Genomic DNA, 24,778 nt, shown 5'->3' with positions numbered 1-24,778 from the left:
CTCAGAAATGTGATACTCCCCCATCTATTTCTGGATGTCTCCTGAAGTCTTGGGAACACTAGCCTCTGCCCAGACTGCCTTGGGCCAGTGCACTCCCATAAAGAAAGGAACCCCTGGGGCTAGAGAGAAGGTGGCCTGAGGCATCGAGGACCCTGGCTGGAACAACCACCTCCACACTGGGTTTAGCCTGTCCTCATTATCTCCTTACTTTGTGTTCCTATTATGTGAGCATGGAGACTCTCTAATGTGCAAGAAGGAATTCCCAGATTCAGGAGGCTGAGTCTGGCCAGTACTGATTTGCTCTGTGATCTTGGAGGATTTCTGCCTCACTCAGTACCCTGTCTCTGTAACGAAATTTGACTGCATCCTTTGGGGCCTCCCTTGGAGTTCCACATTTGGGGATGGGAGAAGCACCTCCATGTGGGGAGAGGACAAAACCCTCATCCCAGTGGAGCTGGTACCAGGGCCATGTCTCAGCAGGCCTGGCTGTCCCAGGCGGTATCTTCTGTTCCAACAGCTGCAGGTGCTCTGGGCCCTCCAGGATGAGAGGCAGTCAGGATAAACAGTCAATATGTGGTTTTTCACAGTAATGGTGAACAATAGAGGAATGGATATTCTGATCTAGGTGATCTTTGGGACGGCCCATCTCATTGGAAGAGGACAAGAGTACTTGTCTAGAGGCTGTGTTTGCCTGACAAGTTCTCTGGTTTGGGGGGGGAATGATATTTTTCCCATCTCCCTCCCCACACTTCTCCAAGCCCAGGCACACAGTGTGTCTTTTTTGGTATGTAGGAAGGATTTTTGGAGAAAGCAGGATTCTAGAGGAAGGAAATTTTTTATTTGGCTGGCAGCCTGAGGGAACAGGGCAGTGGGAATGGGGCTAAATGAATGAGCCAAACCAGGATGGAGGCCCTGAAGTCAGTCTAACTTTCTGTGCTCACCTCAGCCCCAGCAAGCAGCAGGAAACATCTCTTAAATCCTGACATTTGGGACCCCAACTCCCCTGAGGGAGTAACCCTCCCACCCCCAGGGCTCAAGCTGCCAGAAAGCTGTCTGTCCCCAGAGCTGCTTACTGATTTCTCAGCTGGTCCCTTCTCCCGTTACCTCTGATTGGGCATCCAAAACTCAGAGCCAGGTTATTTATAGACAGACCCACAGCAGGGGAGGGGAAAAGCTAGTGTTTATAAACATGGGGTCACCTGGGTCTAAGAGGTCCAGAGAGAGGGTCTGTGGAGGGAGAGGGGCTGGCCCCTCAGGGTGTGAGACAGAGAGCTGGTCCAACCCTACTGAATGGAAGGGGGTGGGCGGGTGCCGCTCAGATGCTGGATCACGCGTGCCCCCCATGAGTGGGCCATATGCAAATTGCATGCAAATCAGCGAGTGCACCAGCAGACAGTTCTTGGTGGGCGGGACCCTCGTGGGCCTCCCGGGTCTAGTGGGCTGAGAGCTGGGGCTCCACCAGGTCGGGGCCCACCTGAGAGGTCAAGTCTCGCAGGTCCCTCCCCCAAACACGGTCTCGTTCGCTTGGAGCCAAAGCTGATTCTGGAGAAAGAACTCGCAGTCCTAGGGAAGGGGAGGTACGCCCCTCGGCCCCTTCCCGCGCCACTCCCGCTTCCCCACCCGGTGTCCGTTGTTGCAGAAGAGAGGTGTCGGGTTACCGCCTCGGGGGCTATAGTTAGCCGCGGGACTTTGTTGATCGGCTAGACTCCCGGGACAGCGCAGCACCCGCCGGGACTTAAGCCCCCCGCCGGCCCGAGCGGTCAGTGTTCCTTCCCGCTGTCGCCCCTGCAACTTCCAGGTGGGTCCCTGGCTCTCCTTCCCCTCCTTTCTGCAGGCGGAGCCAAATTATGGCTCCGCGTTTACTATCGCAAGGGTCCCCGGGCAGAAGACGCTGAGCGTGGGGGCTAGTGGGAATCTGGGGAGCAGAGCCCTGGGGTTGTGCGGGGTACACAGTGAAATCTAAGACCACGCCCACTCACTTAGGCCCGCCCTCGGCCCCGCCCACAGCGTCTTGGGCCGGATCCCGGACGGAGACCCTTCACACCCCAGAGGAAGGGACCCCGATCTCTGTCTCCCAGCCCATCGCCAGTGGTGCCCTCTTCATCTGGACCTCGCCCTCCTGAGTCGCCCCCAGGAATGATGCTGGCGGCTCTGCTGCTGGCTCTCAGCTACCTCGGCCTCCATTCCCTCCGGCAGGTAACTGGGAGAACCTACTCCTGCCACAAAGGGAACAGGTCAGGGGCAGACCCAAAAGAGGTGGACTGGGGGGCTGACGCCTCAAAAAGCTCTCCCAGATACTCTTCTCTAGGATCCTAGTGCTCTTAATCCTCTTCTTCTCAGGAACCTCCATTCTCATTCTCCCAGAGCCTCCACCTCCTCCCACTGGTCCTATTAGGATCTTCCTTCCTTCATATACTGTCTGCCACCACAGGCTCAGCCCAGGCAAAGCCTCTCCGGCTCCCTGTGTGCTGCCCTCCCACAGCCCTTCCCAGACCAGGGCTTGGCCTCCTCCACCCCAACACCCCAAAGCATGTTTTGGAATATGGGCTTCTAAAGCAGGAGAGGACTCAGGAGTCTCAGAGCTGACCGTGTCCTCATGTGGTGGCATGAAGGAGGAAGAGAACCTAAGGATGGGGACCAGGTCAGGTCATTGGACATTGGCTGTATATTTGTCTATCACCTGCATCCTGATTGTTAGAGCCAGAACAGTGCTTGGAAGTCATCTAGCCCCACTTCCTACCAGGTGCAGAACTTTGCTAATGACAAAATGACCCCTTCACGGTGTACAGAAGTGAAGATCTATATGCCGTCCTCACAATATCCCTGTGAGTTTGGAAGTATCCTCAGTTTATACGTGGAGAACCTGAAACTCAGAAAAGTTAAGAAACTGGCCCAAGATCCCACAGCTGGGATGGGGAAGTCATGATTTGAACCCACATCTGTCTCCCTCCAGTGGCTGTGCTATTTAAGCCCTTGAGCTCTTGCCAAATTGCATACACTAGATATTTGGTCCTAGAAATGAGATACTGTTTCTGGACTGATCTGCCACCAAGGCCCCTGTCCAGTGCTCTGAACGTCTCCCCTTTCCTATGTGGCCCCTCTCTTTCCTACATCCACAGGCCCAGGCTGTTCCCATCCTGCCCCTGGGCCTGGCTCCAGACACCTTCGACGATGCGTATGTGGGCTGCGCAGAGGAGATGGAAGAGAAAGCAGGCCCCCTGCTGAAGGAGGAGATGGCCCGCCACTCCCTGCTGCGGGAATCCTGGGAAGCAGCCCGGGAGGCCTGGGAGCACAAGCGCCATCGGCTCACCCTGCCCCCTGGCTTCAGAGCCCAGCACGGAATCGCCATCATGGTCTACACCAACTCATCTAACACCTTGTACTGGGAGCTGAACCAGGCGGTGCGGACCGGCGGCAGCTCCCGGGAGTTCTACATGAGGCACTTTCCCTTCAAGGCCCTGCATTTCTACCTCACCCGGGCCCTGCAGCTGCTGCGGGGCAGTGGGGGCTGCAGCAAGGGACATGGGGAGGTGGTGTTCCGAGGTGTGGGCACCCTCCACTTTGAACCCAGGAGACTGGGGGACTCTGTCCGCTTGGGCCAGTTTGCTTCCAGCTCCCTGGATGAGGCAGTGGCCCGCAGATTTGGTAATGCCACCTTCTTCTCACTAAGGACTTGCTTTGGGGCCCCGATCCAGTCCTTGTCTGTCTTTCCTGAGGAGCGCGAGGTGCTGATCCCCCCACATGAAGTCTTCTTGGTCACCAGGTTCTTGCAAGATGGAGCCCAGAGCCTGGTGACTCTCTGGAGCTATAATCAGACCTGCAGCCACTTTAACTGCGCCTACCTGGGTGGTGAGCTGTGCATGAGGGAGGCAGGACAGTGGGGGTGGGGGGAGTAAGCTGGGACGCCCCTTCTGGACACCTGCTTGGTTAATGGGGGAGTTGAGGGCTGGTAGTCAGCCGGAATTACTGTTCTCTGTGACAGGTTCAGCCAGTTCTTAGAAGGTCTTAGAAGTGTTTTCTGGGTCTATGAAATTCTCGAGTGGTTCTCTAATGTTCTCAAAAGGTTCTATCTGCTGCACAGTCTAACTGACCACAAGAACCTGGTTAAGGAGGTTGATAAGCAGAAGAAAATGACAGGTTGATAAGCAGAAGAAAATGACAGAAGAAAATGACAGCCTGCTTCAGATCTCAGGAGTTCCCTGGGCTTAATGCAGTTGACAGGACACATCCATGCTGTCCCTCAGTGCTGAGGCCTGGACAGATGGAGGAGTGATAGGGGCCAGGCCAGGAGCCACGATGGGTCAGCAATCGGAGGAGATTTTCCAGGGTTCGGAAGAGGAAAGAAACTCAGAAGTCAGTGTTTAGGAGAAGGGAAAGCTGGACTGGGAAGGGGAATGGCCCACGCCAGGGCCTGGTGGGAAGGGAAGCTTGGGGAGTGAGGGTCTAGCCACATGGTGGCCTCACTGTGCTCTGTTGCAGGGGAGAAGAGGCGCGGCTGTGTGTCTGCACAAAGTGAGTACCCTTCTGCCCTCTCCCTCAGCTGCTTCAATAACCCCCCACCAACACCCACCCCAGCCCTACTGACCCCTCACCTTTCTTCTCTCTCCAGCAGGAGGGCAGCCACATTCCACCTCCAAGGGGGACTTCTCTCTGCTTTCCTGGAAGACTCTGCTCTTGGCCCCTGGGGGCTTCCAGCTCTCGGGGGCTGGGCCCTGAGAGCCCAGTGTCTGCAACTTAGGAGTCCTAGGAACTTGTGACCTTCTGACAAAGAAGGGGGCTTCGAATGGCCTCGAAGTGGGAATGTGGTTTCAGACCCAGCCTTAGCCACCATTTCCCCAGGGAAGGGGACTGACCCAGCCATCTCCCCTCCCAAACAGGATGTGGGGGGATCTGAGACCCTGGTAGGGTGGAGGGAGCCCTGCTGTGTGGTAGGGATTCCCAGGGACAAGCAAGGGTGGTACCATGATGGCCACTCAATTAAACAGTACTGCAGTGTGGTGACATCAAATTTCCTGACTGGTTTATTCCATGAGACTAGATCATCTACCCTGCTCTGGCCTTGGCACTCCTAGACATGGTCCCCTGTGCAGACTCCCGCACATACCACAACTTGCAAACTCAGAAGCTTTAACAGCCAGAGACTCCTCACAACCTCCCTGAAGGAAGGAAGGAAGGTGGACAGATGGATTCAATGGCCCATTTGTCAGATGAAGAATAGAAAGCCAAGGAAGGAAGCAACTTGCTCAAGGTCAGAGAGTTAGTATTGAAACCAAGCTCCCTGCCTCCCAGTCCAGAATTCTTTCCACAAAAGATCTGAAGGAACTCAAAGTAGGAGCCTGAGCCCAGGACACCTGGGACCCCAGAGCAAGACATTTCTCTCTGTCCTGCTCCCACAGGAGTCTCTTTTAGGGGCGAGGAGAGGGGAATCTCAAAACCTGAAGAGACAGAGATTACACACTCTGGAGGCATCTGATATCCAGAACAGAAATTTTATTGAGACAAGTAAAGCAGCAGAGTCTTCTGCTAAATGACACCTGCCCTTATCCATCCAGGCGGCTCTACCTAGCAACGGAAGAAAGGACTCTCCCCCGCCCCCGGGCCCCCCCCTTGACCCCCAAATCTTCCTCCCAGAGCAGGTCCCCCTCCGCCTCTGATTCCTGCTCCCTGTGCACTAACACACGAGCTGGGGAGGAAGGGTCAGACTCTCCAGAAGCTGGCATCCTAGCCCCTCCAACATCCTGAAGCCCAGGTTCTGAAGGTACCTGGGTCCCCTCAATCCCTGGCACTGTGAGCTCTGGAGTTTCAGGGATGGGAGGGCCCAGATTCTGGAAGCTGTTACGCACTTGGGTGATGTAGCGACTGAGGATGCTGGCACCTCCAGGTGGCCGGCGTGTCCCTCCCTCTGCCAGGGTCCGCTGCACACCAGCCACCTCGCTTTGCAGGCAAGACACAGTCTTGGTCAGCTCCGTCAGTCTGTTGCCCAGGTCTGGGGTGCGGGGGAAGGTGTTGACGGGGAGGTCTCTCGGAAGATGAGCCTGTCCTGAACCACTTCTCCCCTCACAACAGAACCCCAGGGGACATCATGCCTACGGGGCCTGAGGGAGTAGAACTGGAAAAAGTGAGAGACTGGCTCTTGGGTGGGGGGTCAGGAGCAGGCAGAGTCTGGGTCAGATGAATCTGAGAGGGACTGAGGTGGTCATGAGTTTAGGCAATGTGAAGGAAAGACTTGCGGGCCAGAGAAGAGATTAGGAGTCACAGGAATGAGAAAGTTTTTAATGGGGAGAGATTTGTGTTTCTGCCCTTGTCAGCCCTATTCCCATCTATCCGTCCTCAGGGCCCAGTTTGAGTAACACCTCTGCTTTCTCCAATTTCTGGTCCTCTATCCTTCTGCCTTCCCGTGAACCTCTCAAAGCAATAGGTTCTTTATCTCCCTTGGGCTCCCATTGCAGTTTGGGTCTCTCCTAACTAAGCATGATCTGCCTGCAAAGATGGTTTCTCTGTCTCACCAACCTGAAAACTTCCCCCGTGTCTCTGCTCTACACAGTCCCCCCATCCCTCCAAGACGAGGCTGAAACAAAGGGGATGCGGTGATGAATGTTGATTGAATAAGTGAATTAGTAGTGACTGAGTGAATGAACGAAAGAGTGGAGTGAGTGAGCCTGTGGGTAAGAGAGTCAATGAGTCAACAAAAACACAGGAATGAAGGATTGAAGGAAATGAGTGGAATAAATATCTGAATGGCTCAGAGTCATTGAGTAGGAGGGCCACACTACAGGGTGTGAGCCTGGGTGTGTGGTATTTATTCCCATAATGCAATGGGGAAGGCTTAGGGGTGAGCCACTAACCTTTCCGCCGGGTCTCTTCAAACTCCCGCTGGGCTCTCTCTATGTAGCGTTGTACCAGGGCCTTGATGACTTGGAGGTGATAGGATCCTTGCTCTCCTTCCCCAGGCCCTGCCCCTGCCTGCGGATTGGCCTGGGATGGGAAGACCAGAGGGTGAGAGAGACTCTACCCCTGCTCCCAGCCACTCTATAATCACTGTGCCCTCCCCCAGATGATAAAGGTTGGAGGCCAAGTCTGCAGACCTTTCTGTCCCTTGAGGCCACATAGCTAGACACTGGTGCAGTCCTGGAAGGCAGAAGGAAGCAGAAGCTGAGCAAAGGCTGAGTATAAGAGAGCTGGTATAGGGCGGTGGGGGTGGGGGAGGTGCAGAAGCAGGTTGAGGGCAGAGACAAAAATGTTGAGTCAGGCATGGGTGAGTTCTCTCTCCTACCACCAACCCTACCTTGGTTTTCTTGAGTTAGTCCAGGTTAACCCTGCCCTTCAAATGCTGGGGAGGGGGAAACTAGGGAATGTGGGGAGGCGTCTGCATGGAAATTATCATGCAAGTTGGAATGATTGGTTTGCGGTTCAGGTATATGCCCCACAACAGTACTAAGAGGGCAAGCAGGACATGTGGATGGGGCAGACAGTGGAGAGGGAACAGAGGTATAGCAAGAAAAGTGCTAGACTGGGAAGATACAGGCCCAAATCCCAGCTCAGTCACTTAGCAGCTTGGCGCCCCAGGCAAGTTACTCAATTTGTTTAGGCCTGAGGGCCTCCAAATTTAAAACAGAAATGGTAGTAATGCCTACTTCCTCTGTCAGTACTTCCCTGGCAGAGAGTAGGGAAAAGAGTGATAATTCCAGAATTTGGAGTCAGAGGTTCTTTAGGGTGAAGGAAGTGTCCACACGGGATGGCCCAGAGCCGGGGAGTGTTGGGAACTGGGAACCCAGGCCGTTTACTTTCTTGTAAGCGTCCTGTTTTCCCATGCTGAGCACATGCGGTTTCTCCACTGTGTCTGCCCACCAACCTCCTGTTTGCACTTCAGGGTTCCGTTCTGCTCTAAAGGGCTTTGGGAAGCTCCCTGGCTCCTGAGTCTGGATCTGGGGCCTGTCCTCTGGGCTCCAGATGTGCCCTGTGCTGCTCTCTGTCACGTGCTTGCTGTCACGTGCATTCACCACCAGTTTCCTTCTGCTACGCTAGACTGGTAGCTCCTGGAGGGACGACCGTCACACAGATCTTTATTTCCAGTAGAGGTGTTGGTGTTTGTTCAACAAACTGTGGACCAATCTGGGGATCAAGGGACTTCAGAGCTCCAGAGTTGGCCTGTGGCCCCCACAGAGCTGGCCTGGAGTCCCTGGCTTAGAGACATCCTCGGGTAACACATTTTAAAGGAAACAGGAACCCCTACAGACCCGGCCTTAATGCTGGTCTGAAACAGGATGGGGCTCCCAGGCCAAGCCTGGGTCAGGGAACACGTAACAAGAGGTAAGGGAGCCCCTTGGAGGCTTGGCCTCCTCTCTCAGGCCTCTATCATCCATTTAATTTCCCAGTTTGTGGGGTACTTTGCCTTGGTTTCTTAACTTTTTTTTAAAATGTTCAACTACGTCTTGGCTCAGTTTAGGGCAAAGAGGTTTGTCTGAAGTTTGGACCTTTTTTTTTTTTTTTGATGGCAAAAAGATTGTGTGATAATAGTGATAAAAATATAATACTGAAAAGGATTGCTTGGGGGAGTAGGGTTTTCCTGATCCTCCTGTGGCTCAGCGGGGACTCCAGTGGCTTCTTAAGGCTGCAGGACAGGTCTGAGACAAATAGGGTGCCCATGGCTTGGGAGCAGGGCGGTATGGACTTCTGTTGAAGCTGCGTAACCTGTAGTTGGAAATCTAGGAAACGGTCAGAGCCAGGAACAGGGAAAGGCAGCCAGGTATGAGAGGAGGACATGGGAAATGGCTTTGTGGGGAACAAACCAGAAAGACAGACAAGGAGTGTGCAGATAACCAGGCAGTGTAGACAATACAGGTGAAGGCCCAGCCTGAAGAAGACCAATGACAAGCAGAGGAGGTACTCACAAAGGTGGGGATTGGCGGATAGTCTGGCTTCTTGGTTTGGTGGCAGGAGCAGCAACAGCAGATGAAGTGGAAAATTCTCCTGAGACATTCAGAGGGGCCAGCAAGCAGTCAGTCAAGGGACGGGGTCAAGGCAGCTAGGTGGGTGCTGCTGGATGCTTGGGAGGTGGGGAGTGAGAGTGCTGCGGGCATCACCTGAGAAGGTAGAAGAGGGCCTTGGGGGAGGGCAGGATGTTGAAGGGCACAGGTAGCGTCAGGCCTTCTCGGAAGTAGGACAGGTAGAGCTTGGAGCGAGCGAACTTCCACTCCACATCCGCATCATCCTGGTGCCAGGAGGCAGGGGCTCTGCAAGGCCACTTTGGTACCCAGCCCTCCTGCTCACCCCGTCTGTCTCAAGCTCCCCTGGTTTCCATGCCTCTTCGGCAGTGTGCCCACTGTTGTCTTCTCCCCATTCCCATCTATCACCCACATTCCCCTGCCTGGCTCCCCCTTCCCTCTCTTCCTCCCCACTGTCTTTCATCCTCTGACATCCAATTCCTGCCTGTGCTCTCCAGCCACAAACCCTAGCCCATCCATCTTCTCTCTCCCTTCTCATGTTCCCACCTACTTTTCTTTCCACAATGCACCCTTCCTCCAAACCATGAAGGGGAAAGAGCACCGGACTTGGGTCTGGAGAAACGAATAGCATCCCTAAGACCTTCATTTTAGAGATGAAGAAAATTAGGCCTAGAAAGGAACTCCTGTCCCAAACCACAAAACACGAGAGTAGAGCCCAAGCAGGAACCCAAGTGTCGGGACTTCTTGCCTTCTTTTCCTCTCTGTCCCTGGGTCCCTTCTCCCTGGCCTCAGCTAGCCTCTGCTCACCTCAATCTTCTGGAAGGAGTTGGTAATCATGGCAATGAGCATGTTGAGCAGCACAATGACCATGACGATGGTAAAGATGCCATAGAGGGCCCGGCCCATGAATTCAGGCACCAGAAACTGAGGCATGTCGACGACGCTGTGCTCCTCCATGCCGAACATGGTCCAGAACAGAAACTGGAATGTCTCGTTGAAACTGGCACATGGGGCCGAGCAAAGGATAGGATGTGAGGCCAGGAGGAGAGCCTGAGTGCCAGCGAGAAACACTCCTCCTCACCCTCCAGTACCCAGCCAAGGGTGTTCTGCCACCCTGGCCCATACTGACTCTTGTCATTTCTGAGTTTACACTCATTCTTTCAGTAAACCAATATTTATTGAGCATATAGTAGTGCCAAAAGTGCTAAGGATGCAGCCATGAGAGAGTGGGGGCATAAAGACCAGTTAAGAAGCTTGTGGTTAGGGTGCCTGGGTGGCTCAGTTGGCTGGGCGTCTGACTATTGATTTCAGTTTAGGTCATGATATCAGAATCGTAGGATCGAGCTTCGTGTAGGGCTCTGTGCTGAGCATGGAGCTTCCTTGGGATTCTCTCTCTCCCACTCTCTCTGCACCACCCCCTCAGGCTTGTGCATGCTGTTTCTTTCTCAGAAAAAAAGAAGGAAGGCAGGAAGGAAGGCAGGCAGGAAGGAAGGAAAGAAAGGGAAAGGAAGGAAAGAAACTTGTCATGGTCTGGGTGAGAGGTGATGGTATTTGGACCACAGCAGTAGCAACTCCAGTGCCACCTCTTCCAGGAAGCCCTTCTGAACTCCCTTCTCTATCCCCAGTCAAATGTGCATGTCTGCTAGTCATTCAGACCCTACGACATTCTCCCTCTTCTCAAATTTATTTGTGAATCTGTCTTACTCCCTCTACCTCAGCCCCAGTTCAGGCCTCGATTACTGCTGCTGCCTCTGCGGCTGGTCTCTGGCTTCAGTCTCTTGTTATTCCAGCCCCCACATGGCATCCAAGGTGTTCTTTCCAACTGCTGATCAGATGTATTGTACTTCTGCTCGTCAAGCCTTAAACGCTCCTAATTGCTCTCAGGTTAGATGCCTCCCATACAACCTCTCTGAGATGGTTAGCAGAAATATCTTTGGCTTAATTAGGTGTCATCCATGAGTGAACAGCCCAGGAGAGGTGGCCTGTGACACTGTGGCGTGAGTGGTATCACCAGGACCCACGAAGCAGGCTGGGATGGTTTGTTGCTGCCCCTGGTGGTGATATTCATGGTTTAAACTGTGTAAGCTCAGTTCCTTTAAGCTAGCATCCCAAAGGTGGGATGTGAACAATGGTTCTTAGTAAAAGGATTGATCTGAACAAAGCCTCCATTTACGCTGGAACCAATGACAAAGTCTTGACCAATATCCACAGGCCCCAGAGTGGCTCCTTCAGCATCGTCAATAAAACCATCCCATAGTTGCACTCAGGAAGAATTTATAATAGCATCATTGCTTGAAAGGCCACTGGGAGCAAACTGGCCAGCCTGAGAAAACCCACGCTTCTCAGGAGGACGTTCATGAGCTTGGTGACCTGGCCCCTCTACCCTCTCCAGCTTCCTCTCTCAGAATTCCCTCCACATGCCAACCGTGGAAGACATCTTGATTCTCCAACCATATGTCCCTGCTTTGGTGCTGTTCCCTTTCTGCCCAGGATACCCTGCACCTTCTCTGAACCCCATAATCCTAAGAGATGGAGTCCAGATACTCCCCTCTCTATGAAATCCTTCCTGATTACCTAAGGCAGAAGAAGGAGCTTTCCCCTCTGGGTATCCTCAACACAAGCCTTCCTTCCTCACAGCACTTAGTGCCCTGGATCAAGCTTATTTATGGACACTGGTGATCTTCTTTATGAGACTGAGACTGGTTCACTTCCTCTGTCTCAGCTTCCAGTGCCAGGGACAGGACTTCCTACAAAGAAGGTGTCCGTAAATGGGTGTGAACTCAACAACAATAATGAAAAGCCCACCACAATTGAATGACAAGGTGAATGGAAACAAAATGTGGGTAAATGAATGAATAGACATTGAATGAGTGAATAGGGGCGCCTGGGTGGCTCAGTGGGTTAAAACCTCTGCCTTCGGCTCAGGTCATGATCCCAGTGTCCTGGGATCAAGCCCCACATCGGGCTGTCTGCTCCGCAGAGAACCTGCTTCCTCCTTTCTCTCTCTGCCTGCCTCTCTGCCTACTTGTGATCTCTGTCTGTCAAATAAATAAATAAAATCTTTTAAAAAAAAAGAATGAGTGAATAAACAAATACAAGAATTATTGGCCATATTTGGCAAGAACTAAGTATCAAGAAGAATAATGAACTGTAATGGATTCTTATATTTAAAAAAAGTCTTTGCATCTTTAGTGATTTTCAGAAAAGAAGAGAGCACTTCTTTATAGAAGGATGCCACAGATAGAACGGCAGTAGAAGATCACCGGGATTCATGTATGGATGCTAAAGCTACAGAGTCAGAGATCCAAAGGAACAGGTTGGTCACACGGTTTCCACATATCTTTTCATTGTTAAATGAGCATCCTTAGCAACTTCACAGTGAAGAGATTTGCTAGACCAGTAGACCCGACAGTGGGCTACACTGGCATCTTCTGTCTCCTGATGGGATGCAATGGAAAACCCACATCAGTGCCTAGGTGTGTTCTTGCCAAAATTGCTTAACTTGAATCTTCCCATGAGGAACTAGTCTGATAAATTCCGACTATGGGCCACTCTCTGCGATATACCTTGATCCATACTCTTCAAAAAGGTTCATTTGTTATGAAAGACAAAGAAAAGGTAGAGGGCGTGTTGCAGATTAAAGGAGACTAAAGAGATAGGACAACAAAATGTAACACATGACCCCAGATTGGATCTCAGATTTTTAAAAAGCTAGAAAGATTTTTTTTGGGGGGGAGTGGGGCACCTGGGGAAATTGGAATAAGAACTATACAGTAAATAATAATTTAGGATCAGTATCAAATTATTTGTTTCTTTCTTTTTCTTTTTTTTTCTTAAGTAAATTCTACACCCAGTGTGGGGTTTGAACTCATGAAGCTGGGAGCAAGAGTCCCATGCTCTATTGAATGAGCCAGCCAGGTACCCCTTGGTATTAAATTTTTTAAGTGTGGGGACATAGGGTTGGCTCAGTCAGTAAAGCAAGGGATTCCTGATCTCAGGCTCAAGCCCCATGTGGGGTCTAGGACCTACTTAAAAAAAAAAAAAGAAGAAAGAAAAGAAAAAATAGATTAAAAGATTTAAGATTTTATTTATTTGAGAGAGAGAGAGCAATAGCAGGGGAGGGGCAGAGGGAGATGGAGAAGTGGACTCCCCACTGAGCAGGGACCCCCCACCACACACACACACTCAGGGCTCTATCCCATGACCCTTAGATCATGACCTGAGCCAAAGGCAGATGCTGAGCCGACTAAAACCACCCAGGTGCCCCAAAATAAATATAAATAAATGTTTTGAGTGTGATCATGGTCTTATGATTGTGTCTTAGGATATCTGAAATATTTGGGGAATGTTTGCAACTTTTTAACGTTTCAAGGGAAAAAAAAAGAATAAAGAGAGCAATTGTTGGAGCAAAATGTGGCAAAACATCTGTTGCTGGAGCTGGGTGCAGGGCATATGGGTGTCCACTGTGCTTTTACTGATTCCGCAGGATTGACATTTTTCAAAATGATAAGTTTGGGAAGAAAGTGAGTGAGTAAATGAATGAGTTAGCAAACGAATGAATGAGTGTGAATTAGTGAGACAGAGAATTAATTATTGCCCAAACAAGAGATTAATTATAAGAGAATAGAAGAGGAAGGAGAGGAAGGCAGAGGTGATCACTAAGCCCCAGGTGGTTGTGTCCCAACCCCCCCTGCCCATCCTGTCTCTGTCCCAGCGTACTTGCCCAGCCGTTCTGTCTCCTGGTAGGGCACATAGATGTTGTTGAGACCACAGAGAAAGGCGGTCAGGATGATCATGAGGATGAACATGAACCTGACAGGGGATGGGATAGGGACAGGTCAGAGAAAGTCTCCACCTTGGGAGAAGTCAGGTTCTGGGAAGAGGGATTGGGCAATATCCTCTCAGACTCAGTATCTCTTGACAAGTATTCAATTTGGTGACTACTAAGAATAGAGAAAGTAGGGATGGGAAAGGAGAAGTCATTTAAAATGGTGCCGGGGGCACCTGGGTGGCTCAGTTGGTTGAGGATCTGGCTCTTGATTTTGGCTCAGGTCATGATCTCAGGGTCCTGGGATCAAGCCCCTCATTAGGCTCTGCACTCAGTGGGGAGTATGCTTAAGGAGACTGTCCCTGTCTTCCTCTCCCTCTGCCTGCCTCCCCGCACCCACACTCTCTCTAAAATAAGTGAATAAATCTTTAAAATAAATAAATAAAATAAAATGGTGCCGAAGCAGGAGCTCTTCCTTTAGAATGAAGGGTACTGAGTTGAAGCAATGAGATCAGGGGATGGGCCAGTCTCCCAGGCAGGGGCTGAGATGCTGAGATGTGGATCGAGGATGAGTGAGTCAGAGTCCTACTGGACAGGATTTACCATCAGCACAGTCAGAGGCACACAGTGTGGGTAGCAGAGGGCTGGGGAATTCCACAGGGAGAGGCCATGGAGTCTATGACAGGGGAGGTTGCTCTGAGCAGGGACAGTACACACCGGATCATGTCGTCAATCATCTTGCCAATGGAAATCTGCAGAGTGCCCAGGGACTCGTGAGCCGGCAGAATGTAGGCCAGGCGGGTGAAGCTGAGCATGCTGGTGACAGCAAACAGCACCTCCGCCAAGAACTGGGGGTCCTCTGTGTGCCACTCACTTCTCTCTGTGCAGGGTGGAGTGCAGGCTGAGGCTGAGAGCCAGGGGAGCGAAGGGGCTGGGGGATTCGGGCAGAACCGGGCGGGTGAGGCACTCACCAGCTGTGGTGAAATAGTGGCAGGCAGCCCCACTGGGGGCATCCCGGCAGTGCATGTGGGCAAGCCCGGCCAGGAGGAGGCGCAGTGCGAAGGCCGCTAGGTACAGAGACAGGATGACCATGTCCAGGAAGTTCCACCAGTCAAGGAGGTAACTGCGCAGGCCCTCAATCCACACCTCCTTGCACTCAAACCACAGGAAACCTGAAGGAGGCGGTAGGGGGAGAGCTAGGTTATGGTGTGGGGACACCTACCATGGGGGGCAGAGATCTAAAATACCACAGAGACAGAGTTGATAAAACATATAAACATGCAATCTATGGAAGGACAGAGTGCTCCTCTGTGAAAAAAAAAAGGCTTCTGAGGCGCCTGGGTGGCTCAGTGGGCTGAGCCTCAGACTTCTGATTTGGGCTCAGGTCATAATCTCAGGGTCGTGAGATTGAGCCCCACGACAGGCTCTGCGCTGGGCATAGAGACTGCTTAAAATTCTCTCTCTCCCTCTCCCTCTGCCCCTCCCCACCTCACTCGTGTGCTCTCTCTCAAAAACGGAAACAAACAAATAAATCAAAGCCTTCTCACTGAGGCAGACTCCCCTGGGGTGCGGCCTGCACTGATGATTCCAGACAGCTGATAGGCATAAAAAACTAACCCCTGGGAGAGGCTGATACTGGGAGGGAATGACTTAAATCTGTTTCTCCCTGCCTTCCACCAAATAAATACTGGACAAATATTTTGAGAGTATTGATTTGAAGGGGCTCCAAATTATCTGCCTGCTCTGAGTGCCAGATCTGGGGATGGGGTGTCACAGGAGCTGGACCCCATTAGCCAAGTAATCCTGCTGCTTTGTACCCTTCTCTGTTTCGAGATACAAGCGTGTGCTGTTTCCGTCTGCCTAGAAGGGACTGTTTGATATGGCCCAGGTCGAATACTACCTCCTCTTTGAAGCTTTCCCAAAGCAGGTGGGGTGAGTTCCCCCTGCGCTCTTCTCTCACAGCGTCCTTCAGATCTCTGTGGTGCCATCAACCACGGGCGCTGTGGGATATCTCTTTCTGGGTCTGTCTCCCCTCACCTCCTCTGAACTTTGAACTGCTTAACATCAGGGACCGTGTATGATTCATCTGCTTGTCCACAGAGCCCAGCGCAAGGCCTAGGAGTCACTCTTAAGCCAACGTTCATTAAGCTCCTATCATGCGCCAGTGGGGTCCGGAGGTGAATAAGACAAATACAGTCCTTGGCCTCCCAGGATGCTAGCGAGGGAGACGGGCAAGTAGCCCAGTGGTCACAGTCCAGTGTGGTAAGTGCTCAGATCGAGGAGCAGGGGAATAGAGAGGCTGTTTTGGGAGTGGTTAGGAACGGATCCTTACCTGTAGGCAGCCTCGGACTGGGCTAGAGTCCAGAGACCAAACCAGGCCCCGACTCACGCCTCCTGGAAGCCCAAGGGTTAATAACCCCGTGAGTGGAAAGTTGAGCAGCGCTTGAGAAAGGGCCTGAGCTATGGATCCTAAGACTCGCCAACGTGGTTGCCTGCATGTGCTTATCTGGAATGGGCAAAAGAGGCCTGCTCATTAAACCATCGTGGGATTGTGCTGTCCTTGCACGGGCTATAAACTACACCATTGTAAGATTGTGCTGTGCTTACATAAACTATGTCTTGAGTAGCCTTGAAGTTAGTACATCTGGCGCCAGAGGGTCTGCTATTGGTGCTTGGGAAATAGATAATGGGAAAGCTTGAAGGGTTTTCTGTGCATGTTGCAAACTCTTTAGTAATCAGCTAAAAATAGATACCTTCTTATGATTGTTTCTGTTGGCTATATAATGCCTCACAGCCTTGAATAAAATTGGCACTGCTTGGACATCATCCACTGTGTCCCTCCTGTCCCCATCTCTTTACGTCTCCTCTTTGTCTCACCATCCTCTTACCCTCTCAACCCTGGTCGCGTTGTTGCGCCGGCCGCGACACTTACCCTGATTTGGGGGCCAGGGAAAGCTTCCCAAAGGAAGTGACCTTTAAGCTGAGATTGGAAGGAGGGGCAGGGGGAGTGAGCCAGGTGCCAGGGCAGCGGGGGCAGGGGCCAGGGCTGGGAGACCCTCTTGTGAGCCTGGGGTAGGTGTTGCATGGGTAGATGGAACCATATTTAATTGATTGGGGCTTCACTCAGAGTAGGGTAGCAGCAAGCCCTTAGTGCATGAAGAAATGCAGAGTTTTGTTTCCTAAGACATTTCTTCCTCCGTGGGCAGGAACAGAATTGGTTTTATCTCCACTTAGCATAGGTCCGTCATGTTTAGTGAATCGCTGGATGAGAGACTTCTCCTCTTGGACTGCTATTGTTTTCTTCCCCAGAGTTTCTTGGCCAGATTTCCTTTCGGGCATCATTGACTGGCTTGGTACTGGGTGGAGTAGTGGATTCGGTCTACTGGAAGCCTCGGGGGTTTGCTAACTAAGCTAGAGCTGAATGAGGCTGAGGAAATGGCCAACAGCCCAGCCCACTGAGCTGACCAGCCAGAGGCTAAGTAGGGCTCTGGGGATTCTCATAATTGCCTTTGCTGAATTGTTTAAGAATACTTGATTCTGCTCTAGAAGAAAACAGATGGAACGGATGAAACTCAAACACTGAGCGTAGATAAGTTATTTGGGTGACGTGTTGAACAAATAAAATGGGTAGAGCATATGTGGGTGAGAAAGGAATGGGGGGAATCTGAATATTTGTGATGTGCTGAATGTACACACGGCAGAGGAAGCCCTCAGGAGTCGTTGGCATTGAAGTCAGCTACCCCCTAGTAATACCCATTCTGGTCCTCAGTGTCCTTCGCACAAGGATTGCGAGGCAACTCATAACCGCCCATCGGGATGGTTAGCAAGCGTACCCTGTGGCCAGACACACTCGTCCCCACGTCTCTCCCATAGATGAAGCGTTGGGGCCAGCCAAGTTCCAGCTGTCAGAGCCCCTGCTCTGATCTCTACTAGGCTCCCCCTAACTACACTGTCCCAAGGATACCATTCAGGGATTTAATAAGCTGTATGATGTAGGCATCTCAGTTTAGTGTGGGAGCCCTTCTGTTCCATGACTTTTAGGACTAGGTCACCTGCTGGTGTACTGGCAGGCTACTGTGACACCAGGGTACCCTCCCACCTGACACTATGGACTCATGTCTTATTTGTAAGAGGACAGGAACGTCCAGAGTGGGGCAAGTATGGCACCCTTGCTCAGGGAGTTTTATCACAGGGCTAGATTCCCTAACTAGAAAAGGTCCCTTGGTGTAGGAGAGCCCAGAGGAGTTTGATTATATGTTCATCTACAAGGAGAGCCCCCCCCCACCCGCCCAGTGGAGTACTTATTTTGAAGAACAGAGAGGAAGCCCATCGGGGGACTGCTACAAATGAAAGGCCTCACCCATGTACCTGTGACCCAAACCATGTGTAGGGAGGTCTCCCAGACGCTCTGGCTGCGGCCACGGAAGGTACTCAGCTGTGTCTCCATGGCCAGGGACTCGCCTAACAGGAAGAGGAGGAACCACAGGTAGGAGGCGGAGTGCAGCAGGAACTTCAGCACTGGGATCTTCAGTAGGCAGCCCAGCTTGGGGGCAAGGAGGGAAAGCATGGCTCGTCTCGGAGGTCTGTCCCATCTCCCTGTTTCCTGGGAGCTTCCAGACTCCTCCTTTCACTCATGCACATATTCAGGTATTTACTGAGCAGGTATTACATTTCATATCTATTTCCTTCACAACTGTATGAGTATTAGTCTCCATCAGTACTCCATGAGTACTAGTCTCCATTTTTTTCAACTAAGAAACTGAAGATCATAGAGTTGAAGGAACTTCCCCTTGGAGGTCCCACAAGCTCCTTGAGCTCAGGCTCAGCCGAGTTAAAAAATAAATTCATCAACTTCTATCCCAAACTTGGTCATTTTCCTCCTCCTGTGTCCCCATTTTAGACAAGGGCCACATCCCCAATTCCTGCCCTGCCCCCTGCCCCACCCCATCCTCATGCTTCTAGTAGAGCAAGCTTTCTCAAACACACAGCTAATGGGATTGCTCCCTTCCTTAAAACCCTACAATGGCTTCCATCACTGCTCATAAGGCTCTGCTAGATCTGGCCCCTGCCTGCTTCCCACCACTTGCTATTTCTACTTATGCTTTAGCAACGCAAGCATTCTTTCAGTTTCACTCATCCTTGATGTTCTCCCCTAACCGCCCCCACCCCCACCCCGGCCCTTCCAAAATGCTGCTCCCGCTCCTCTGGAGAACCACTCTTCCTGTTCCTCACCCAGCTAACCTTGCTCACTCTTCGTTAAACCCCCAGGGCCGGGTCTGACACCCGGCTCACAGCAGGGTTTCAAGGAGATACTTGTTGAGATGAAGGAATAAAAACGTCTAGGTCCATAAAGGCTCTCAAATAATTTGTAGGCTGGGGCGGGGGTCTCTTTAGGAGAGCACAGGGTTGTATATAAAGAAAGATCAGGCTTTGGAGGCAGAGACCTCAGTTTAAATCCTGACTGTGCTGTTTTGTATGTCCCCTGGACAAAAAGAGCACTTCTGTTCTCCATGCCTCCTCTATAAATCAGCGTCAGACCGACTTCCCAGCACCCCTTCAGGGGACTCAATGGGGACATTAGCAAAAGGCTCAAAAAGTGGCAGTTATCATTAATTTATTCTTGGTACCCGGGACTTGGGCGCCAGCCAGTAGCCAAGGCAGAGGAAGGGCATGGTGAGGAAGATGAGGAAGGAGACAAAGAGCTTCCAGATGGTGGTGCTTCCACACCAGCCAGCCAGGTTCCCACACCAGATGGAGGACAGGACTTGCTGGCAGATGGGGTGTGCTACAAACTAAGCAGAGAAGGCGGCGCGTGAGCAGAGTGGGTGTTTACCAGGAAGGAAAGGAGGGGGAGCCAACTGGGGCTGTAGTCCTTCTTTCCCTGCCACAAAGATTGAGCCCTATTTGTTTTCTTCTCAGGCCAGCCAGCTGAGAAGAGAGGCATCTCCTTTGCTGTGTGACCTTGGGCAGACCCCAGACCCCACCCCTCTTTGGGCCTTGGTTCTTAGTCTATGAAGGAGAAGCTGAACTCAAAAGATTTTTCTGGACTCTCCGGATCCCACATTCTCTCTCTCTCTCTCTCTTTCCCTTCCTTCCTTCCTTTCTTTCTTTCTTTCTTTCTTTCTTTCTTTCTTTCTTTCTTTCTTTCTTTCTTTCTTTCTCTCTTTCTTTCTTTCTTTCTTTCTTTCTTATAATCTCGGTACCTAATATTGGGGCTCAAATTCACAACCCAGAGATCAAGAGTCCAATGCTCTACTGGCTGAGCCAGCCAGGCACCCCCAGATCCCACGTTCTTGAATTTAAGGCAGCAATGGGTAGAACTAGGTTCTCAAGTCCCAGAACCCTCAGGGGTTCCTGTCCTGTTAGAGATGTGGGGCACAAGTCTTGAGGAGGGGAGGTGCAGGGAAAGTAGGGTTTGGTGTCCTGGAGGGCAGGGCCAGGGAAGCCATTATGAAGGAAGGTTTTTGGGTAAGCTCCTGGTGGGATTGGATACCTGAGGGAGGGGAGGCTAGAAAGGAGCATGTCTTTAGCTCATGGGGACAGGCAACTAAGGAGGTGGGGAATAATGGAATCACTTGGTATCTAAGCCCTCGGAGATCTAATCTAATCTAATCTTGCTGAACAGAGAGATAATGAAGTCTAACAACAGAAGATGACTAGACAAAACTTACTCCACAGGTCAGAGGCAGAGCTGAGTAAAACTCAGATGTCTGGGCTGAAGGTAGGGTCCTGGTGGGTCGTGTGACTTCCAAGGGCTGGGTAGAGGTTAGGGGGTTTAGACTAAAGGTAAGAAGGGAGGGAGGTGAGGAGACCCACAGGGCCAAGGGCCTAGACAGAAGGGTGCTTGGGATCAGAGTCTAGGAAGTCAGGGAGAGGACTTACTTGCGCTGCCCAGGGAGACACCTAGCAGTGGCCAGGCAGGGATGGGGGTAGGATGGGGGAGGTGGGTAGGGCCCAGCTGACCCGCTTCTGGTTGTAGTTGACGGCCAGTCGCAGCCTCGCCAGGTTGGGGATGCCTTCCTCAAAGGCCTGGCCCAGGCCCTCAGCCTCGGGTTCAGTCTCGTTGTCCTCGTCCTGGTCATTGAGCACCGCAGTCACCTCGCTCTGGTTCCGGCACATACCCAGCAGTTCAAAGCCGTAGTCCTGGCTCAGTGACTCCAGGGCAATGTACTCCGGCTGCAGAGGAGCAAGTACACGTGGACCCTGGCGGACCCAGCCCCAGTAAGCCAGCCCCACCCTCCCGACAGTGGGCCTGGGCCTGCTCTGTCTTGCTGTGGGCTGGCACTTCCCCACATCTGGTGTTCCCCTGAGTCATTTGTTCCTTTCTTCTCTGCCACTACAGCCCTCATCCTTGCTATGAGGTGCCTCTTGTGTCAGCTTTGCTTCTCTGGTGCTCCCGCTGCCTCATCACTGAGTCATTACGGCCCAAACCCTCTGCCGCCTTTGCCTGTCCCTTGTACCTCCCCCTTCTAGTCCCTGTTTCCTGTCCTACTTCCCGTCCTGTTCTGCAGGCCTCCCTTGTGTTCATTTTGTTCATTTTTCTGAGCACCCACCTTACATGAGAAGCTGACCATTTTAGCAGCAGACCCAGGTAGGGTGGTTTTTGCCTCCACTTTACTCATCCTAGCCTTGGTTTGACTCAGGGTCACAATCCCAGGGTGAATCCAGGACAGAATTGCAGGAGGCAAGGCCCGAGCCCAGCACTGTCCCCCAGGTGGTGTCACATGGGGTAAGGGGCTGGAGAGTGGGGATGACAGTCTCTGCTGCCTCCTTCCGTGGGGCTGCTGTGAGCATAGAGGGCAAGTCCTTCAGAAGGACCCCTCTTTTCTACTTGTGAATTGGGGGCTCTGAGTCCTCCACAGCTCTGATGAAGCCACGTGCTCTCTCCTTGGCTCCGCTGGCATGAACCCCCGTCCTGCCTTTGGCCTCTCTTCCAATAGCACTGTCTGTTTCCCCACCTAATGAATGGTGATCTTGAGAATGGGGACCACGTCTGCCTGGCACATAGGGGATGTCAGTGGGTGGGTGAGGGACGGAATGGCTAGTGGTATTCAGGCTCCTGACGAGTTCCTGCCACTGGGCCTCCCTGTTTCCCCTTCATGTTCTCCGTCCTGCGCAGGCCTCTGCACTCATGGCCATGTCTACTTTTTCTACCCAACAGCCTTTGCTTACACTGCACCCCTACTGCAAATATCCTCCTGACCCCTCTTCACTTGTATTTAAACCGCCTGGCTGTGCAGCCAGATTAATTCTGCTTCTTGCAAGGAGTCTGCCCTGAGCACAACAGCTGTAGCCTCCTGACCTCTCTTTTCTGGATCTTGCAAGCCTAATAGCATTCTGCACTGAGGCATAAAGTGAAGCTGGGCATCCTAGGAGTGACCTTCCCTGCTTGGGATTGCAAGCCTGGGGGCTCAGCACACAGTACTCAAACCTCCTGTGGGACGTCACAGGTTTTCAGAAAGGATGGGTTCCACTGAAGGTCATCTCTGTCTCACTGCTTTTCTGTGTTCTCCCTCCTCCCTTAGACCCAGGGCATCCCTTGGCTGGGGTTTGTACTAAGTGCCGCATAAAACTAAGTGCCCCTAGAGTGATGGCTCTCTGCCATTAGAATGAGACCCCCCTTCAGGGTGGGATTCTGTAACTCCCCATCAAAGTGGAGGGTTATGCAGGTCCTGATCTCAGGGTCTTGGTATTGAGCCCCACATGGGCCCCCTGCTCAGTGGGGAATTCTGCTTCTCCCTCTCTCTTGATCCTCCTCCCCGCTTGTGCTCTGTCTCAAATAAATAAAATCTTTTTTAAAACAACAACAATAACAAAATGGAGGGTTACTGAGAACAGAACAAGGCCTCATCATCTTTGTTGTTTTCCATTCCCCAGAACCCCCACCACACCCTGCCCGTGTGAAAGGACAGATATGAGGGACCAAGGGCAGGAAGGAGTATGAGAAGCCGACCTTAAACTCGGGTTCCTTGCGTGCAAGACGTCTGAGCTCCCGGCTGAGCTGGAAGGCAGCCAGCATGGCATCCTCACTGGCCAGCGAGAGGTGGGCCCTGCTAGCCATGCCGCGGTAGGTGTTGATGCGGGACAGGGAGAACTTCAGCAAGTCATAGCGGCGGGCATTGCTGCACTCAAGGCAGGCGCAGGAGACCGGGTGGGGCCGGGCAATGGTGTGGCCCTGCTCCATGAGCAGCTGGGCGATCTCATACAAGTCCTTCTGGCAGGCCAGGGTGAGGGGAGTGACACCAGGAGCAAAGCGCGAGCCATCGATTGATGAGTCAAAGAAGGCCAGTGAGAAGGACCTAGTATCCACTTTGGGGCCCTTCTCCCGTTCCAGCCGGGCCAGCAGGCGCCGCACCGCGGCCGGCTGGTTTGTGTCCACTGCCACCAGCAGGGCTTCGTGGATCTGCCGGAAGTCAAACTTGACATTGGTCAACAGCACATCAGTGATGGCCTCGTCGCCCAGCTGGATGGCCAGATTGAGAGCTTCCCTCCAGGAGCGGTCCTCAGCCTCCTCCACGTTCCTCAGGGGCCCACCTTGCCCACTGCCTGATGCTTCGACTCCCGACTCCAGCAACTGCTGCACTAGGCCCAGGCGCCCCTCCTGGATGGCCGCCAGGAGTGGAGGTGGGAACCTCAGCTTCTTGTTCACAATCTCCGTCCAGGTGGGCTGTGGCTGGATGAAGGACGGAGAGGGTGGGACCCCTGTGTGGGACCCACCCATCTCCACTTTGCTTTGGGGCCTCCCTTGTCCTTCCACCTTTCAGCCCTCAGCCTAGACACCATACTATTTTGCTTTTGCCCAAACACATACGAACATGTTGAAGTACACTTAATGTAGTAGATATGCTACATTTCTGAGCACTTCCCAAGTACAGCAACTCACTCATTACATTAACCCTGTGAGGTAGGAGTGATCATGCCCCCTTCAACAGGAGAGGAAACTGAGGTACAGATATGCTAAGCCACTTACATGAGATGGGGACCCAGGCAGTCTGGCTGAGGAGCTGGTGTTCTTAACTCCCCTTGATGCTACTTTGTAACTCAAATAGGAATTATTACTAGTTTTGGATTTCTGGAATCTTTACTAATTCAAAACACCCAAAATGTGGAATATAATAATGTAAAAAAAAAATCCATTTTTTTCTTTTAAGAAGGAAAAACAACAATGCTACCACCTTTAGCTATGTATTACTCTGAAATTAATTTCTACATCAAATATACATCCTATACTCTGGTATATATGGTTTATCCAATGTAATCACCTTACATAACGACAATATGAATATTCCCCAAAAGATTACGTCTGTGTAGGGGATAAATTTCATTTCCATATTTTCTAGGAATCAGTCACTTTGGAAACACCCTTTCATACCATAATAATAGCTTCTTGTATAGATTTGTTAAGTTGTTAATAAATAACCCTTTTACTGAAATACTAGTATTTAGAAAATGAGTCTTAGTTGAAAAAAGCATCATTTTCTTTAAAAAAAATTGGCTCAAAACTATACAAATTTATTCTTACTGTTCTAGAGGTTAGAACTCGGAAATCAGTATCATTGGGCTAGAGAGTCAAGGTGTCGGCAGGACAGGGTAGCTCTAAGGGAGAATCCGATTCCAGCTTCTAGAGCTATGTTCCACACATTCCTTCATTTATGGCCACCTTCTCCATCTTCAACACCAGCAGCACTGAAGATTACAAACGTTTCCTTAGTCACCATTTTATTGTGTAGATTCTTAGGTGAGGAAGGTCCAGGTCTGGGTCTGGCCAGGGGCCCCCTTCCTCCCTACAGCTGCCACCCTCCCAGGAACCCAACACAGTGGGCCCATGTGGGTACCCTGAGAAAGGGTAGGTTAAAGCGGTGGACAGGGCTGCATAGGGAGTCTAATGCCAGATCTGCCCAGGACCCAGCTCCCATTTTGTTGACTTCATCTCCCAGCTGCTCATCCCTCTGAGAGTCCCAGAGCCTCTGAAAGACAGGTCCAGACATGTCCATGCAGGAGGGTCTTTGACCTGGGCTTTCCCCTCCCCTCAGCTCTATCCAGGCCTCCTAGCAGATCCTAATGC

General features: G+C 51.8%; 3 protein-coding genes across 4 annotated transcripts; 1 reads left to right on the top strand and 2 right to left on the bottom strand.

The window, feature by feature from the left end:
• Positions 1-1,704: 1,704 nt before the first annotated feature.
• On the top strand, positions 1,705-4,996 carry ART5 (ADP-ribosyltransferase 5). 2 transcript variants are annotated; one of them, XM_032853233.1, is made up of 5 exons: positions 1,705-1,798; positions 1,984-2,196; positions 3,120-3,849; positions 4,480-4,512; positions 4,610-4,996. In XM_032853233.1, the coding sequence occupies exons 2-5, from the start codon at positions 2,137-2,139 to the stop codon at positions 4,714-4,716; spliced, it is 930 nt and encodes a 309-aa protein (XP_032709124.1). In that variant the 5' UTR covers positions 1,705-1,798; positions 1,984-2,136; the 3' UTR covers positions 4,717-4,996. The 2 variants fall into 2 exon arrangements, with proteins under 2 accessions (XP_032709124.1, XP_032709123.1); XM_032853232.1 differs by having other exon boundaries at positions 1,717-1,798; positions 4,613-4,996.
• A 562-nt stretch (positions 4,997-5,558) lies between these two features.
• LOC116865274 (short transient receptor potential channel 2 homolog) lies at positions 5,559-18,280 on the bottom strand. Its single transcript, XM_032853558.1, has 9 exons — positions 18,082-18,280; positions 14,685-14,885; positions 14,431-14,593; positions 13,665-13,757; positions 9,753-9,945; positions 9,084-9,211; positions 8,790-8,970; positions 6,846-6,975; positions 5,559-5,986 (listed from the first exon to the last, which is right to left on the bottom strand). The coding sequence occupies exons 1-9, from the start codon at positions 18,278-18,280 to the stop codon at positions 5,559-5,561; spliced, it is 1,716 nt and encodes a 571-aa protein (XP_032709449.1).
• An 877-nt stretch (positions 18,281-19,157) lies between these two features.
• On the bottom strand, positions 19,158-23,434 carry LOC116865273 (short transient receptor potential channel 2-like). The gene is made up of 3 exons (XM_032853557.1): positions 22,667-23,434; positions 20,677-20,889; positions 19,158-19,505 (listed from the first exon to the last, which is right to left on the bottom strand). Exons 1-3 carry the CDS (start codon positions 23,432-23,434, stop codon positions 19,323-19,325), a joined length of 1,164 nt encoding a protein of 387 aa, XP_032709448.1. The 3' UTR covers positions 19,158-19,322.
• Between the last annotated feature and the right edge of the window lie 1,344 nt (positions 23,435-24,778).

Source organism: Lontra canadensis, unplaced genomic scaffold (genome assembly GCF_010015895.1).
Source record: "Lontra canadensis isolate GAN:19392208 unplaced genomic scaffold, GSC_riverotter_1.0 scaffold7, whole genome shotgun sequence".
In the NCBI taxonomy this organism is placed as follows: Eukaryota; Metazoa; Chordata; class Mammalia; order Carnivora; family Mustelidae; genus Lontra; species Lontra canadensis.
This window is presented reverse-complemented; position numbering and strand designations above follow the sequence as displayed.